We start from the raw sequence: 17,547 nt of genomic DNA on the forward strand, positions 1-17,547 counted from the left end.
CCATAGACCCATAGACCCCATTAACCCCATAGACCCCATAGACCTTATAGACCCCATAACCCCATAGACCCCATTGACCCCATAGACCCCATAGACCCCATAGACCCCATAGACCCCATAACCCCATAGACCCCACAGACCCCATAGACCCCATAGACCCCATAGGCCCTATAGATCCCATAGACCCCATAGATCCCCCCTCTGCCCCATAGATCCCCATTGACCCCATAGACCCCATAGACCCCATAGACACCCATAGACCCCATAGACCCCATAGACCCCATAGATCCCCCCATAGACCCCATAGACCCCATAGATCCCCCCATAGACCCCATAGACCCCATAGACCCCATAGACACCCATAGACCCCATAACTAGACCTCATTGACCCCATAACCCCATAGACCCCATAACCCCATAACCCCATAACCCCATAGACCCCATAGACCCCATAGACCCCATAACCCCATAGACCCCATAGACCCCATAGACCCCATAACCCCATAGACCCCATAGACCCCATAACCCCATAGACCCCATAGACCCCATTGACCCCATAGACCCCCATTGACCCCATAGACCCTATAGACCCCATAGACCCCCATAGACCCCATAGACCCCATAACCCCATAGACCCCATAACCCCATTGACCCCATAACCCCATTGACCCCATAGACCCCATAGACCCCATAACCCCATTGACCCCATAGACCCCATAGACCCCATAACCCCACAGACCCCATAACCCCATAGACCCCATAACCCCATAGACCCCATAGACCCCATAGACCCCATAGGCCCCATAGACCCCATAGACCCCATAACCCCATAACCCCATAGACCCTATAGACCCCATAACCCCATAACCCCATAGACCCCATAGACCCCATAGACCCCATAGATCCCCATAGACCCCATAGACCCCCCCATAGACCCCATAGACCCCATTGACCCCATAACCCCATAACCCCATAGACCCCATAGACCCATAGACCCCATTAACCCCATAGACCCCATAGACCTTATAGACCCCATAACCCCATAGACCCCATTGACCCCATAGACCCCATAGACCCCATAGACCCCATAGACCCCATAACCCCATAGACCCCACAGACCCCATAGACCCCATAGACCCCATAGGCCCTATAGATCCCATAGACCCCATAGATCCCCCCTCTGCCCCATAGATCCCCATTGACCCCATAGACCCCATAGACCCCATAGACACCCATAGACCCCATAGACCCCATAGACCCCATAGACCCATAGACCCCATAGACCCATAGACCCCATAGACCCCATAACCCCATAGACCCCATAACCCCATAGACCCCATAGACCCCATAGACCCCATAGACCCCATAACCCCATAGACCCCATAGACCCTATAGACCCCATAGACCCCATAACCCCATAGACCCCATAGACCCCATAGACCCCATAGACCCCATAACCCCATAGACCCCATAGACCCCATAGACCCCATAGACCCCATAGACCCCATAACCCCATAACCCCATAGACCCCATAGACCCCATAGACACCATAACCCCATAGACCCCATAGACCCCATAGACCCCATAGACCCCATAGACCCCATAACCCCATAGACCCCATAGACCCCATAGACCCCATAGACCCCATAGACCCCATAACCCCATAGACCCCATAGACCCCATAACCCCATAGACCCCATAACCCCATAGACCCCATAGACCCCATAGACCCCATAACCCCATAGACCCCATAACCCCATAGACCCCATAGACCCCATAACCCCATAGACCCCATAGACCCCATAGACCCCATAGACCCCATAACCCCATAGACCCCATAGACCCCATAGACCACATAGACCCCATAACCCCATAGACCCCATAGACCCCATAGACCCCATAGACCCCATAGACCCATAGACCCCATAGACCCCATAGACCCATAGACCCCATAGACCCCATAGACCCCATAACCCCATATACCCCATAACCCCATAACCCCATAGACCCCATAGACCCCATAGACCCCATAGACCCCATAGACCCCATAGACCCATAGACCCCATAGACCCCATAGACCCCATAGACCCCATAACCCCATAGACCCCATAGACCCCATAACCCCATAACCCCATAGACCCCATAGACCCCATAGACCCCATAACCCCATAGACCCCATAGACCCCATAGACCCCATAACCCCATAGACCCCATAGACCCCATAGACCCCATAACCCCATAGACCCCATAGACCCCATAGACCCCATAGACCCCATAGACCCCATAACCCCATAGACCCCATAGACCCCATAGACCCCATAACCCCATAGACCCCATAACCCCATAGACCCCATAGACCCCATAGACCCCATAACCCCATAGACCCCATAACCCCATAGACCCCATAACCCCATAGACCCCATAGACCCCATAACCCCATAGACCCCATAGACCCCATAGACCCCATAGACCCCATTGACCCCATAGACCCCATAACCCCATTGACCCCATAGATCCCATAGACCCCACAGACCCCATAACCCCATAACCCCATAGACCCCATATACCCCATTACCCCATAGACCCCATAGCCCCCATAGACCCCATTGACCCCATAACCCCATAGACCCCATAGACCCCATAACCCCATTGCCCCCATAGACCCCATAACCCCATAACCCCATAGACCCCATAGACCCCATAGACCCCATAGACCCCATAGACCCCATAGACACCCCATAGCCCCCATAGACCCCATAACCCCATTGACCCCATTGACCCCATAGACCCCATAACCCCATTGACCCCATAGACCCCATAGACCCCATAGACCCCATAGACCCCATAGACCCCATAGACCCCATAGACCCCACAGACCCCATTGGCCCCATAGACCCCATTGACCCCATAGGCCCTATAGATCCCATAGACCCCATAGACCCCATTAACCCCATAGACCCCATAGACCCCATAGACCCCATAACCCCATAACCCCATAGACCCCATAGACCCCATAGACCCCATAGACCCCATAGACCCCATAACCCCATAACCCCATAGACCCCATTGACCCCACAGACCCCATAACCCCATTGACCCCATAGACCCATAGACCCCATTAACCCCATAGACCCCATAGACCTTATAGACCCCATAACCCCATAGACCCCATTGACCCCATAGACCCCATAGACCCCATAGACCCCATAACCCCATAGACCCCACAGACCCCATAGACCCCATAGACCCCATAGGCCCTATAGATCCCATAGACCCCATAGATCCCCCCTCTGCCCCATAGATCCCCATTGACCCCATAGACCCCATAGACCCCATAGACACCCATAGACCCCATAGACCCCATAGACCCCATAGATCCCCCCATAGACCCCATAGACCCCATAGATCCCCCCATAGACCCCATAGACCCCATAGACCCCATAGACACCCATAGACCCCATAACTAGACCTCATTGACCCCATAACCCCATAGACCCCATAACCCCATAACCCCATAACCCCATAGACCCCATAGACCCCATAGACCCCATAACCCCATAGACCCCATAGACCCCATAGACCCCATAACCCCATAGACCCCATAGACCCCATAACCCCATAGACCCCATAGACCCCATAGACCCCATAACCCCATAGACCCCATAGACCCCATAACCCCATAGACCCCATAGACCCCATAGACCCCATAACCCCATAGACCCCATAGACCCCATAACCCCATAGACCCCATAGACCCCATAGACCCCAATAGATCCCATAGACCCCATAGACCCCATAGACCCCATAGACCCCCTTGGCCCCATAGACCCCATAGACCCCATAACCCCATAGACCCCATAGACCCCATAGACCCCATAGACCCCATAACCCCATAGACCCCATAGACCCCATAGACCCCATAACCCCATAGACCCCATAGACCCCATAGACCCCATAGACCCCATAGACCCCATAGACCCCATAACCCCATAGACCCCATAGACCCCATAGACCCCATAACCCCATAGCCCCCATAACCCCATAGACCCCATAACCCCATAGACCCCATAGACCCCATAGACCCCATAGACCCCATAACCCCATAACCCCATAGACCCCATAGACCCCATAGACCCCATAGACCCCATAGACCCCATAGACCCCATAGACCCCATAGACCCCATAACCCCATAGACCCCATAACCCCGTACCCATAGCAGCGAAGGTTTCCCGCAGGTCGTCCTTATCAATGATGCCATCCCGGTTCTGATCGATCACTGTGAAAGCCTATAGGGTCAATAGGATTAATAGGGTCAATAGGGTCTATGGGGTCTATGGGGTCTATGGGGTCAATAGGGTCAATGGGGTTAAAGGGGTCTATGGGGTCAATAGGGTCAATGGGGTCAAAGGGGTCTATGGGGGCAATGGGGTCTATGGGGTTATGGGGTCTATGGGGTCTATGGTATCTATGGGGTCAATGGGGTTATGGGGTCTATGGGGTCTATGGGGTCAATGGGGTTATGGGGTCTATGGGGTTATGGGGTCTATGGGGTCTATGGGGTTATGGGGTTATGGGGTCTATGGGGTTATGGGGTCTATGGGGTCTATGGGGTCTATGGGGCTCTATGGGGTCTCTATGGGGTCTATGGGGTCTCTATGGGGTCTCTATGGGCTCTATGGGGTCTCTATGGGGTCTCTATGGGGTCTATAGGATCTCTATGGGGTCTATAGGGCTCTATGGGGTCTATAGGGTCTCTATGGGGTCTCTATAGGGTCTCTATTGGGCTCTATGGGGTCTCTATGGGGTCTATGGGGTCTCTATGGGGTCTCTATGGGGTCTATGGGGTCTCTATGGGGTCTCTATGGGGTCTATAGGATCTCTATGGGGTCTATGGGGTCTCTATGGGGTCTCTATGGGGTCTCTATGGGGTCTCTATGGGGTCTATGGGGTCTCTATGGGGTCTCTATGGGGTCTATAGGATCTCTATGGGGTCTATAGGATCTCTATGGGGTCTATAGGGCTCTATGGGGTCTCTATGGGGTCTCTATGGGGTCTCTATGGGGTCTCTATGGGATCTATAGGGCTCTATGGGGTCTATTGGACTCTATGGTGTCTATGGGGTCTATGGGGTCTCTATGGGTCTCTATGGGGTCTCTATGGGGTCTCTATAGGGTCTCTATTGGGCTCTATGGGGTCTCTATGGGGTCTATGGGGTCTCTATGGGGTCTCTATGGGGTCTATGGGGTCTCTATGGGGTCTCTATGGGGTCTATAGGATCTCTATGGGGTCTATAGGGCTCTATGGGGTCTCTATGGGGTCTCTATGGGGTCTCTATGGGGTCTATAGGATCTCTATGGGGTCTATAGGGCTCTATGGGGTCTCTATGGGGTCTATAGGATCTCTATGGGGTCTCTATGGGGTCTATGGGGTCTCTATGGGGTCTCTATGGGGTCTCTAGGGCTCTATTCCCCCCCCCATCCCCCATATCCCCCCCTCCCCCCATAAGTGACAGCTGCGCCCTAAAGGTGTCACCCGACCCCATAAGTGGGGACAGCTGGGAACCTATAAATAGAGACCTTGGAATGGAACCACGACCCCATAAGGGCCAACGTGACCCTATAAGGGATAACATGGCCCTATAAGGGGAACCACGATCCTATAAGGGGTTATATGACCCTATAAGGGGCACCAGGACCCCATAAGGGGGAACATGACCCTATAAGGGGAACCATGATCCTATAAGGGGGAACATGACCCTATAAGGGGTAATATGATCCTATAAGGGGTAATATGACCCTATAAGGGGAACCATGATCCTATAAGGGGTAATATGACCCTATAAGGGGGACCATGATCCTATAAGGGGTAATATGATCCTATAAGGGGCACCACGACCCCATAAGGGCCAACATGACCCTATAAGGGATACCATGATCCTATAAGGGGTAATATGATCCTATAAGGGGAACCACGATCCTATAAGGGGTAATATGATCCTATAAGGGGTAATATGACCCTATAAGGGGTAATATGATCCTATAAGGGGTAATATGATCCTATAAGGGGGAACATGACCCTATAAGGGGGAACATGACCCTATAAGGGGGTACACGACCCTATAAGGGGAACCATGATCCTATAAGGGGCACCAGGACCCCATAAGGGATAACATGGCCCTATAAGGGATACCATGATCCTATAAGGGGGTACATGACCCTATAAGGGGTATCATAATCCTATAAGGGGTATCTCGATCCTATAAGGGGTACCATGATCCTATAAGGGGTAATATGATCCTATAAGGGGCACCAGGACCCCATAAGGGGGAACAAGACCCTATAAGGGGTACCATGATCCTATAAGGGGGAACAAGACCCTATAAGGGGTAATATGATCCTATAAGGGGTAATATGATCCTATAAGGGGTAATATGATCCTATAAGGGGAACCATGATCCTATAAGGGGTAATATGACCCTATAAGGGGTAATATGACCCTATAAGGGGTAATATGATCCTATAAGGGGCACCAGGACCCCATAAGGGGGAACAAGACCCTATAAGGGGAACCACGATCCTATAAGGGGTAATATGATCCTATAAGGGGTATCATGATCCTATAAGGGGCACCAGGACCCCATAAGGGCCAACGTGACCCTATAAGGGATAACATGGCCCTATAAGGGGTAATATGATCCTATAAGGGGTAATATGACCCTATAAGGGCCAACGTGACCCTATAAGGGGAACCGTGATCCTATAAGGGGTAATATGACCCTATAAGGGGTAATATGACCCTATAAGGGGCACCAGGACCCCATAAGGGCCAACGTGACCCTATAAGGGGAACCACGATCCTATAAGGGGTAATATGACCCTATAAGGGGTAATATGACCCTATAAGGGGTAATATGATCCTATAAGGGGCACCAGGACCCCATAAGGGCCAACGTGACCCTATAAGGGGAACCACGATCCTATAAGGGGTAATATGACCCTATAAGGGGAACCATGATCCTATAAGGGGTAATATGACCCTATAAGGGGCACCAGGACCCCATAAGGGGGAACATGGCCCTATAAGGGGGTACACGACCCTATAAGGGGAACCGTGATCCTATAAGGGGTAATATGATCCTATAAGGGGAACCATGATCCTATAAGGGGTAATATGATCCTATAGGGGGTAATATGATCCTATAAGGGGTAATATGATCCTATAAGGGGTATCTCAATCCTATAAGGGGTATCATGATCCTATAAGGGGGAACATGACCCCATAAGGGGGAACAAGACCCTATAAGGGGTAATATGATCCTATAAGGGGGTACATGACCCTATAAGGGGTATCATAATCCTATAAGGGGTATCTCGATCCTATAAGGGGTACCATGATCCTATAAGGGGTAATATGATCCTATAAGGGGCACCAAGACCCCATAAGGGGGAACATGGCCCTATAAGGGATACCATGATCCTATAAGGGGTAATATGATCCTATAAGGGGTAATATGATCCCATTAGGGGTTATCACGACCCCATAAGGGGCACCATGATCCTATAAGGGGTAATATGATCCCATAAGTGACACAGAGCCCCATAGAACCCCATAGAGCCCCACAGAGCCCAAAGAACCCCATACAGACTCATATAAACCCCATATAAACTCCATAGAGCTCCATAGAACCCCATAGAGCCCTATAGAACCCCATAGAGCCCCATAGAACCCCATAGAGCCCCATAGAACCCCATAGAGACCCATAGAGACCCATAGGGACCCATAGAGACCCATAGAGACCCATTGCTCTCCATAGAACCCCATAGAGACCCATAGAGACCCCATATAGCCCCATAGACCCCATATAGCCCCATAGACCCCATATAGCCCCATAGAAACCCCATAAAGCCCTATAGAACCCCATAGAGCCCCATAGAACCCCATAGAGACCCATAGAACCCCATAGAGACCCATAGAGACCCATAGAGACCCATAGAGACCCATAGAGACCCCATATAGCCCCATAGAAACCCATATAGCCCCATAGAGACCCATAGAGACCCATAGAGACCCATAGAGCCCTATAGAACCCCATAGAGACCCATAGAGACCCATAGAGATCCATAGAGACCCATTGCTCCCCATAGAGCCCCATAGAAACCTATAGAAACCCCATAAATCCCCATATAACCCCATAGAGACCCCATAGAACCCCATAGAGACCCATAGGGACCCCATAGAGACCCATAGAGACCCATAGAGACCCATAGAGACCCATAGAGACCCATAGAAGCCTATAGAGACCCATAGAACCCCATAGAGACTCATAGAACCCCATAGAGACCCATAGAGACCCATAGGGACCCCATAGAGACCCATAGAGACCCATAGGGACCCCATAGAGACCCATAGGGACCCCATAGAGACCCATAGAGACCCATAGAGACCCATAGAAGCCTATAGACCGCATAGAGACCCATTGCTCCCCATAGAGCCCCATAGAAACCCCATAAAGCCCCATATAACCCCATATAACCCCATATAACCACATAGAGACCCCATAGAGCCTCGTTAATTAATTAACACCCCTTAATTAATTAATTAACGAACCTCTTTGAACTCCTGGATCTGGGTCTGGTTGAACATGGAGACCCCATAGAGACCCATAGAGATCCCATAGAACCCCATAGAGACCCATAGAGATCCCATAGAACCCCATAGAGACCCATAGAGATCCCATAGAACCCCATAGAGACCCATAGAGATCCCATAGAACCCCATAGAGACCCATAGAGACCCCATAGAGACCCATAGAGACTCATAGACCCCATAGAGACCCATAGACCCCATAGAAACCTATAGGCCTCATAGATCCCCATAGAGCCCCATAGAAACACATAGAGCCCCATATAAACCCCATAGAGACCCATAGAAACCCCATAGAGACCCCATATAGACCCATAGAGACCCATAGAGACCCATAGAGCCCCATAGAGACCCATAGAGACCTATAGAGCCCTATAGAACCCCATAGAGACCCATAGAGACCCATAGAGATCCATAGAGACCCATTGCTCCCCATAGAGTTCCATAGAAACCTATAGAAACCCCATAAATCCCCATATAACCCCATAGAGACCCCATAGAACCCCATAGAGACCCATAGAGACCCATAGAACCCCATAGAGACCCATAGAGACCCATAGAGACCCATAGACCCCATAGAGACCTATAGGCCTCATAGATCCCCATAGAGCCCCATAGACACCCATAGAGACCCCATAAAAACCCATAGAGTCCCATAGAAACCCCATAGAGACCCCATAGAACCCCATAGAGACCCATAGAGACCCCATAGAGACCCATAGAACCCCATAGAGCCCCATAGAGACCCATAGAGACCCATAGAGACCCATAGAAGCCTATAGACCACATAGAGACCCATTGCTCCCCATAGAGCCCCATAGAAACCTATAGAAACCCCACAAAGCCCCATATAACCCCATAGAGACCCCATAGAACCCCATAGAGACCAATAGAGACCCCATAGAACCCCATAGAACCCCATAGAGCCCCATATAAACCCCATAGAGACCCATAGAAACCCCATAGAGACCCCATATAGACCCATATAGACCCATAGAGACCCATAGAGACCCATAGAGACCCATAGAGATCCATAGAGACCCATTGCTCCCCATAGAGCCCCATAGAAACCTATAGAAACCCCACAAAGCCCCATATAACCCCATAGAGACCCCATAGAACCCCATAGAGACCCATAGAGACCCATAGATACCCATAGAGACCCATAGAGACCCATAGAGACCCATAGAAGCCTATAGACCGCATAGAGACCCATTGCTCCCCATAGAGCCCCATAGAAACCCCATAAAGCCCCATATAACCCCATATAACCCCATATAACCCCATAGAGACCCCATAGAGCCTCATTAATTAATTCCCAGCCCTTAATTAATTAATTAACGAACCTCTTTGAACTCCTGGATCTGGGTCTGGTCGAACATGGAGAAGACGTTGGAGGAGCCCTCGGCTGCACGACGCTTGGCTTTCTTTGGGGCCTATAGGGGAAGTTATGGGGTCTATGGGGTCAATGGGGTCTATGGGGTCAATGGGGTCTATGGGGTCTGTGGGGTATATGGGGTCTGTGGGGTATATGGGGTCAATGGGGTCTATGGGGTCTATGGTGTCAATGGGGGTAATGGGGTCAATGGGGTCAATGGGGTCAATGGGGTCTATGGGGTCTATGGGGGCAATGGGGGCAATGGGGGCAATGGGGTCTGTGGGGTCTGTGGGGTCAATGGGGTCTATGGGGTCTATGGGGTCTATGGGGTCAATGGGGTTAATGGGGTCTATGGGGGCAATGGGGTCTATGGGGTCAATGGGGTCTATAGGGTCTATGGGGTCTATGGGGTCAATGCGGTCTATAGGGTCTGTGGGGTATATGGGGTCTATGGGGGCAATGGGGTCTATGGGGTCTGTGGGGCCTATGGGGTCTATGGGGTCAATGGGGTCTATGGGGGCAATGGGGTCTATGGGGTCTATGGGGTCAATGGGGTCTATAGGGTCTATGGGGGCAATGGGGTCTATGGGGTCTATGGGGTCTATGGGGGCAATGGGGTCTGTGGGGTCTATTGGGTCAATTAGGTCTATGGGGTCAATGGGGTCAATGGGGTCTCTGGGGTCTATGGGGTCTATGGGGTCAATGGGGTCTATGGGGTCTGTGGGGTCTGTGGGGTCTGTGGGGTCTATGGGGTCTATGGGGTCTATGGGGTTTATGGGGTCTATAGGGTTTATGGGGTCTATGGGGTCTGTGGGGTCTGTGGGGTCTGTGGGGTATATGGGGTCTATGGGGTATATGGGGTGGTCTATGGGAGTCTATGGGGGTCTATGGGGTCTTTGGGGCCTATAGGGGAAGTTATAGGGTCTATAGGGTCAATAGGGTTTATAGGGTCTATGGGGTTTATGGGGTCTATGGGGTCTATGGGGTCTATGGGGTCTATGGGGTCAATGGGGGTAATGGGGTCAATGGGGTCAATGGGGTCTATGGGGTCTATGGGGTCTATGGGGTCAATGGGGTCTATGGGGTCTATGGGGTCTATGGGGTCTATGGGGGCAATGGGGGCAATGGGGTCTATGGGGTCTGTGGGGTCTGTGGGGTCTGTGGGGTCTATGGGGTCTATGGGGTTTATGGGGTCTATGGGGTCTATGGGGTCTGTGGGGTCAATGGGGTCTATGGGGTCTGTGGGGTATATGGGGGCTATGGGGGCAATGGGGTCTATGGGGTATATGGGGTCTATGGGGTCTATGGGGTCAATGGGGTCTATGGGGTCTATGGGGTTTATGGGGGCAATGGGGTCAATGGGGTCTATGGGGTCAATGGGGTCTATGGGGTCTGTGGGGTCAATGGGGTCTGTGGGGTCTATGGGGTCTATGGGGTCTGTGGGGTCTATGGGGTCTGTGGGGTCTGTGGGGTATATGGGGTCTATGGGGTCAATGGGGTCTATGGGGTCAATGGGGTCTATGGGGTCTGTGGGGTATATGGGGTCTATGGGGGCAATGGGGTCTATAGGGTCTATGGGGTCTATGGGGTCTAAGGGGTCTATGGGGTCTATGGGGTCTATGGGGTCTGTGGGGTCTATGGGGTCTATGGGGGCAATGGGGTCTATGGGGTCAATGGGGTCAATGGGGTCTATGGGGTCTATGGGGGCAATGGGGTCTATGGGGTCTGTGGGGTATATGGGGTCTATGGGGTCAATGGGGTCTATGGGGTCTATGGGGTCTATGGGGTCTGTGGGGTCTATGGGGTCTATGGGGTCTATGGGGGCAATGGGGTCTATGGGGTCTATGGGGTCTATGGGGGCAATGGGGTCTATGGGGTCTATGGGGTCTGTGGGGTCTATGGGGTTTATGGGGTCTATGGGGTCAATGGGGTCTATGGGGTCTATGGGGTTTATGGGGTCAATGGGGTCTATGGGGTCTATGGGGGCAATGGGGTCTATAGGATCTATGGGGTCTATGGGGTCTATGGGGTCAATGGGGTCTATAGGGTCTATGGGGTCTATGGGGTCTATGGGGGCTATGGGGGCTATGGGGGCTATGGGGGCAATGGGGTCTATGGGGTCAATGGGGTCTATGGGGTCTGTGGGGTATATGGGGTCTATGGGGTCAATGGGGTCTATGGGGTCAATGGGGTCTATGGGGTCTGTGGGGTCTATGGGGTTTATGGGTTCTATGGGGTCTATGGGGTCTGTGGGGTCTGTGGGGTCTATGGGGTCTATGGGGTCTATGGGGTCTATGGGGTCTGTGGGGGTCCATGGGGTCTATGGGGTCTATGGGGTCTATGGGGTCTATGGGGGCAATGGGGTCTATGGGGTATATGGGGTCAATGGGGTCTATGGGGGCAATAGGGTCTATGGGGTATATGGGGTCTATGGGGTATATGGGGTGGTCTATGGGAGTCTATGGGGGTCTATGGGGTCTTTGGGGCCTATAGGGGAAGTTATAGGGTCTATAGGGTCAATAGGGTTTATAGGGTCTATAGGGTTGGTAGGGTCTATGGGGTCTATGGGGTCAATGGGGTCAATGGGGGTAATGGGGTCAATGGGGTCAATGGGGTCTATGGGGTCTATGGGGTCTATGGGGGCAATGGGGGCAATGGGGGCAATGGGGTCTATGGGGTCTGTGGGGTCTGTGGGGTCAATGGGGTCTATGGGGTCTATGGGGTCTATGGGGTCAATGGGGTCTAGGGGGTCTGTGGGGTATATGGGGTCTATGGGGTCAATGGGGTCTATGGGGTCTATGGGGTCTATGGGGGCAATGGGGTCTATGGGGTCTGTTGGGTATATGGGGTCTATGGGGTCAATGGGGTCTATGGGGTCTATGGGGTCTATGGGGTCAATGGGGTCTATGGGGTCTGTGGGGTTTATAGGGTATATGGGGTCTATGGGGGCAATGGGGTCTTTGGGGCCTATAGGGGAAGTTATAGGGTCTATAGGGTCAATAGGGTTTATAGGGTCTATGGGGTTTATGGGGTCTATGGGGTCTATGGGGTCTTAGAGGCCTATAGGGGAAGTAATAGGGTCTATAGGGTCTATGGGGGCAATGGGGTCTATGGGGTCTGTGGGTTATATGGGGTGGTCTATGGGGGTCTATGGGGGGGGCTATGGGGGTATATGGGGGTCTATGGGGTCTTTGGGGCCTATAGGGGAAATAATAGGGTCTATAGGGTTTATAGGGTCTATGGGGTCTATGGGGTCTATGGGGACAATGGGGTCTATGGGGGCAATGGGGGCAATGGGGTCTATGGGGTCTGTGGGGGCAATGGGGTCTGTGGGTTATATGGGATGGTCTATGGGGGTCTATGGGGGTCTATGGGGTCTATAGGGTCTATGGGGTCTGTGGGGTGTATGGGGTCTATAGGGTCTATGGGGTGTCCATGGGGGTCTATGGAGTCTATGGGGTCTATGGGGTGGGGTCCATGGGGGTCTATGGGGTCTATAGGGTCTATGGTGTCCATGGAGGTCGCTATGGGGTCGGGGGGGGGGTCTATGGGGTGGGATACATGGGGGTCTATGGGGTCCATGGGGGTCTATGGGGTCTATGGGGTCTATAGGGTCTATGGGGTCTATGGGGTGGGGTCCATGGGGGTCTATGGGGTCTATGGGGTCTATGGGGTGGGGTCCATGGGGGTCTATGGGGTCTATGGGGTCTATGGGGTGTCCATGGGGGTCTATGGGGTCTATAGGGTCTATGGAGTGGGGTCCATGGGGGTCTATGGGGTCTATGGGATCTATAGGGTCGATGGGGTGGGGTCCATGGGGGTCTATGGGGTGTCCATGAGGGACTATGGGGTCTATGGGGTGGGGTCCATGGGGTTCTCTGGGGTCTCTGGGGTGGGGTCCATGGGGGTCTATGGGGTCTATAGGGTCTATGGTGTCCATGGAGGTCGCTATGGGGTCGGGGGGGGGGGTCTATGGGGTGGGATACATGGGGGTCTATGGGGTCCATGGGGGTCTATGGGGTCTATGGGGTCTATGGGGTCTATGGGGTGGGGTCCATGGGGGTCTATGGGGTCTATAGGGTCTATGGGGTCTATGGGGTCTATGGGGTGTCCATGGGGGTCTATGGGGTCTATAGGGTCGATGGGGTGGGGTCTATGGGGTCTATAGGGTCTATGGGGTCTATGGGGTGGGGTCCATGGGGTCTATGGGGTCTATAGGGTCTATGGGGTCTATGGGGTGGGGTCCATGGGGGTCTATGGGGTGTCCATGGGGGTCTATAGGGTCTATGGGATCTATAGGGTCGATGGGGTGGGGTCCATGGGGGTCTATGGGGTGTCCATGAGGGACTATGGGGTCTATGGGGTGGGGTCCATGGGGTTCTCTGGGGTCTCTGGGGTGGGGTCCATGGGGGTCTATGGGGTCTATAGGGTCTATGGTGTCCATGGAGGTCGCTATGGGGTCGGGGGGGGGGGTCTATGGGGTGGGATACATGGGGGTCTATGGGGTCCATGGGGGTCTATGGGGTCTATGGGGTCTATGGGGTCTATGGGGTGGGGTCCATGGGGGTCTATGGGGTCTATAGGGTCTATGGGGTCTATGGGGTCTATGGGGTCTATAGGGTCTATGGGGTCTATGGGGTCTATGGGGTCTATGGGGTCTATGGGGTGGGGTCCATGGGGGTCTATGGGGTCTATGGGGTCTATGGGGTCTATAGGGTCTATGGGGTCTATGGGGTCTATGGGGTGTCCATGGGGTCTATGGAGTCTATAGGGTCTATGGGGTGGGGTCCATGGGGGTCTATGGGATCTATGGGGTCTATGGGGTCTATGGGGTGGTCTGTGGGGGTCCATGGGGTCTATGGGGTCTATGGGGTCTATGAGGTGGGGTCCATGGGGGTCTATAGGGTCGATGGGGTCTATGGGGTCTATAGGGTCTATGGGGTCTATGGGGTGGGGTCCATGGGGGTCTATGGGGTCTATAGGGTCTATGGTGTCCATGGAGGTCGCTATGGGGTCGGGGGGGGGGGTCTATGGGGTGGGATACATGGGGGTCTATGGGGTCCATGGGGGTCTATGGGGTCTATGTGGTCTATAGGGTCGATGGGGTGGGGTCCATGGGGTCTCTGGGGTCTCTGGGGTGGGGTCCATAGGGGTCTATGGAGTCTATGGGGTCTATGGGGTTTGGTCCATGGGGGTCTATGGGGTCTATAGGGTATATGGGGTCTATGGGGTGGGGTTCATGGGGGTCTATGGGGTGTCCATGGGGGTCTATTGGGGGGTCTATGGGGTCCATGGGGTCTATAGGGTCTATGGGGTCTATGGGGTGGGGTCCATGGGGGTCTATGGGGTGTCCATGGGGTCTATGGGGTCTATGGGGTCTATGGGGTGGGGTTCATGGGGGTCTATGGGGTGTCCATGGGGGTCTATTGGGGGGTCTATGGGGTCCATGGGGTCTATAGGGTCTATGGGGTCTATGGGGTGGGGTCCATGGGGGTCTATGGGGTCTATGGGGTCTATGGGGTGGTGTCCATGGGGGTCTATGGGGTCTATGGGGTCTATGGGGTGTCCATGGGGGTCTATGGGGTCTATAGGGTCGATGGGGTGGGGTCTATGGGGTCTATAGGGTCTATGGGGTCTATGGGGTGGGGTCCATGGGGTCTATGGGGTCTATAGGGTCTATGGGGTCTATGGGGTGGGGTCCATGGGGGTCTATGGGGTGTCCATGGGGGTCTATAGGGTCTATGGGATCTATAGGGTCGATGGGGTGGGGTCCATGGGGGTCTATGGGGTGTCCATGAGGGACTATGGGGTCTATGGGGTGGGGTCCATGGGGTTCTCTGGGGTCTCTGGGGTGGGGTCCATGGGGGTCTATGGGGTCTATAGGGTCTATGGTGTCCATGGAGGTCGCTATGGGGTCGGGGGGGGGGGTCTATGGGGTGGGATACATGGGGGTCTATGGGGTCCATGGGGGTCTATGGGGTCTATGGGGTCTATGGGGTCTATGGGGTGGGGTCCATGGGGGTCTATGGGGTCTATAGGGTCTATGGGGTCTATGGGGTCTATGGGGTCTATAGGGTCTATGGGGTCTATGGGGTCTATGGGGTCTATGGGGTCTATGGGGTGGGGTCCATGGGGGTCTATGGGGTCTATAGGGTCTATGGGGTCTATGGGGTCTATGGGGTCTATAGGGTCTATGGGGTCTATGGGGTCTATGGGGTGTCCATGGGGTCTATGGAGTCTATAGGGTCTATGGGGTGGGGTCCATGGGGGTCTATGGGATCTATGGGGTCTATGGGGTCTATGGGGTGGTCTGTGGGGGTCCATGGGGTCTATGGGGTCTATGGGGTCTATGAGGTGGGGTCCATGGGGGTCTATAGGGTCGATGGGGTCTATGGGGTCTATAGGGTCTATGGGGTCTATGGGGTGGGGTCCATGGGGGTCTATGGGGTCTATAGGGTCTATGGTGTCCATGGAGGTCGCTATGGGGTCGGGGGGGGGGGTCTATGGGGTGGGATACATGGGGGTCTATGGGGTCCATGGGGGTCTATGGGGTCTATGTGGTCTATAGGGTCGATGGGGTGGGGTCCATGGGGTCTCTGGGGTCTCTGGGGTGGGGTCCATAGGGGTCTATGGAGTCTATGGGGTCTATGGGGTGGGGTCCATGGGGGTCTATGGGGTCTATAGGGTATATGGGGTCTATGGGGTGGGGTTCATGGGGGTCTATGGGGTGTCCATGGGGGTCTATTGGGGGGTCTATGGGGTCCATGGGGTCTATAGGGTATATGGGGTCTATGGGGTGGGGTCCATGGGGGTCTATGGGGTCTATGGGGTGTCCATGGGGGTCTATGGGGTCTATAGGGTCTATGGGGTGGGGTCTATGGGGTCCATGGTGTCTATAGGGTCTATGGGGTCTATGGGGTGGGGTCCATGGGGGTCTATGGGGTCTATGGGGTCTATGGGGTGTCCATGGGGGTCTATGGGGTCTATAGGGTCTATGGGGTGGGGTCCATGGGGGTCTATGGGGTCTATGGGATCTATAGGGTCGATGGGGTGGGGTCCATGGGGGTCTATGGGGTGTCCATGAGGGACTATGGGGTCTATGGGGTGGGGTCCATGGGGTTCTCTGGGGTCTCTGGGGTGGGGTCCATGGGGGTCTATGGAGTCTATGGGGTCTATGGGGTGGGGTCCATGGGGGTCTATGGGGTCTATAGGGTCTATGGTGTCCATGGAGGTCGCTATGGGGTCGGGGAGGGGGTCTATGGGGTGGGATACATGGGGGTCTATGGGGTCCATGGGGGTCTATGGGGTCTATGTGGTCTATAGGGTCGATGGGGTGGGGTCCATGGGGTCTATGGGGTCTATAGGGTCTATGGGGTCTATGGGGTGGGGTCCATGGGGGTCTATGGGGTCTATAGGGTATATGGGGTCTATGGGGTGGGGTTCATGGGGGTCTATGGGGTCTATAGGGTATATGGGGTCTATGGGGTGGGGTCCATGGGGGTCTATGGGGTGTCCATGGGGGTCT

General features: G+C 53.8%; 2 protein-coding genes across 4 annotated transcripts in view; one reads left to right on the forward strand and one right to left on the reverse strand.

Moving 5' to 3' along the window:
• QPRT (quinolinate phosphoribosyltransferase) overlaps positions 1–17,547 on the forward strand; it is a 72,050-nt gene that overhangs the window by 31,598 nt on the left and 22,905 nt on the right. The window lies entirely within an intron of this gene.
• The window catches only part of LOC146757969 (myosin regulatory light chain 11), a 33,008-nt gene that overhangs the window by 15,195 nt on the left and 266 nt on the right, over positions 1–17,547 (reverse strand). The window contains exons 2-3 of one of the 2 annotated variants that reach the window (XM_085518227.1): positions 9,991–10,080; positions 4,212–4,287 (exon numbers count right to left, since the gene is read on the reverse strand). In XM_085518227.1, the coding sequence (XP_085374353.1) occupies positions 4,212–4,287; positions 9,991–10,080 (166 nt within the window). The remainder of the gene's footprint in view (positions 1–4,211; positions 4,288–9,990; positions 10,081–17,547) is intronic. The other variant, XM_085518229.1, reaches the window with a different exon arrangement.

Source organism: Coturnix japonica, chromosome 17 (genome assembly GCF_054131305.1).
Source record: "Coturnix japonica strain WE chromosome 17, WE-NBRP24, whole genome shotgun sequence".
NCBI classification, from domain to species: Eukaryota; Metazoa; Chordata; class Aves; order Galliformes; family Phasianidae; genus Coturnix; species Coturnix japonica.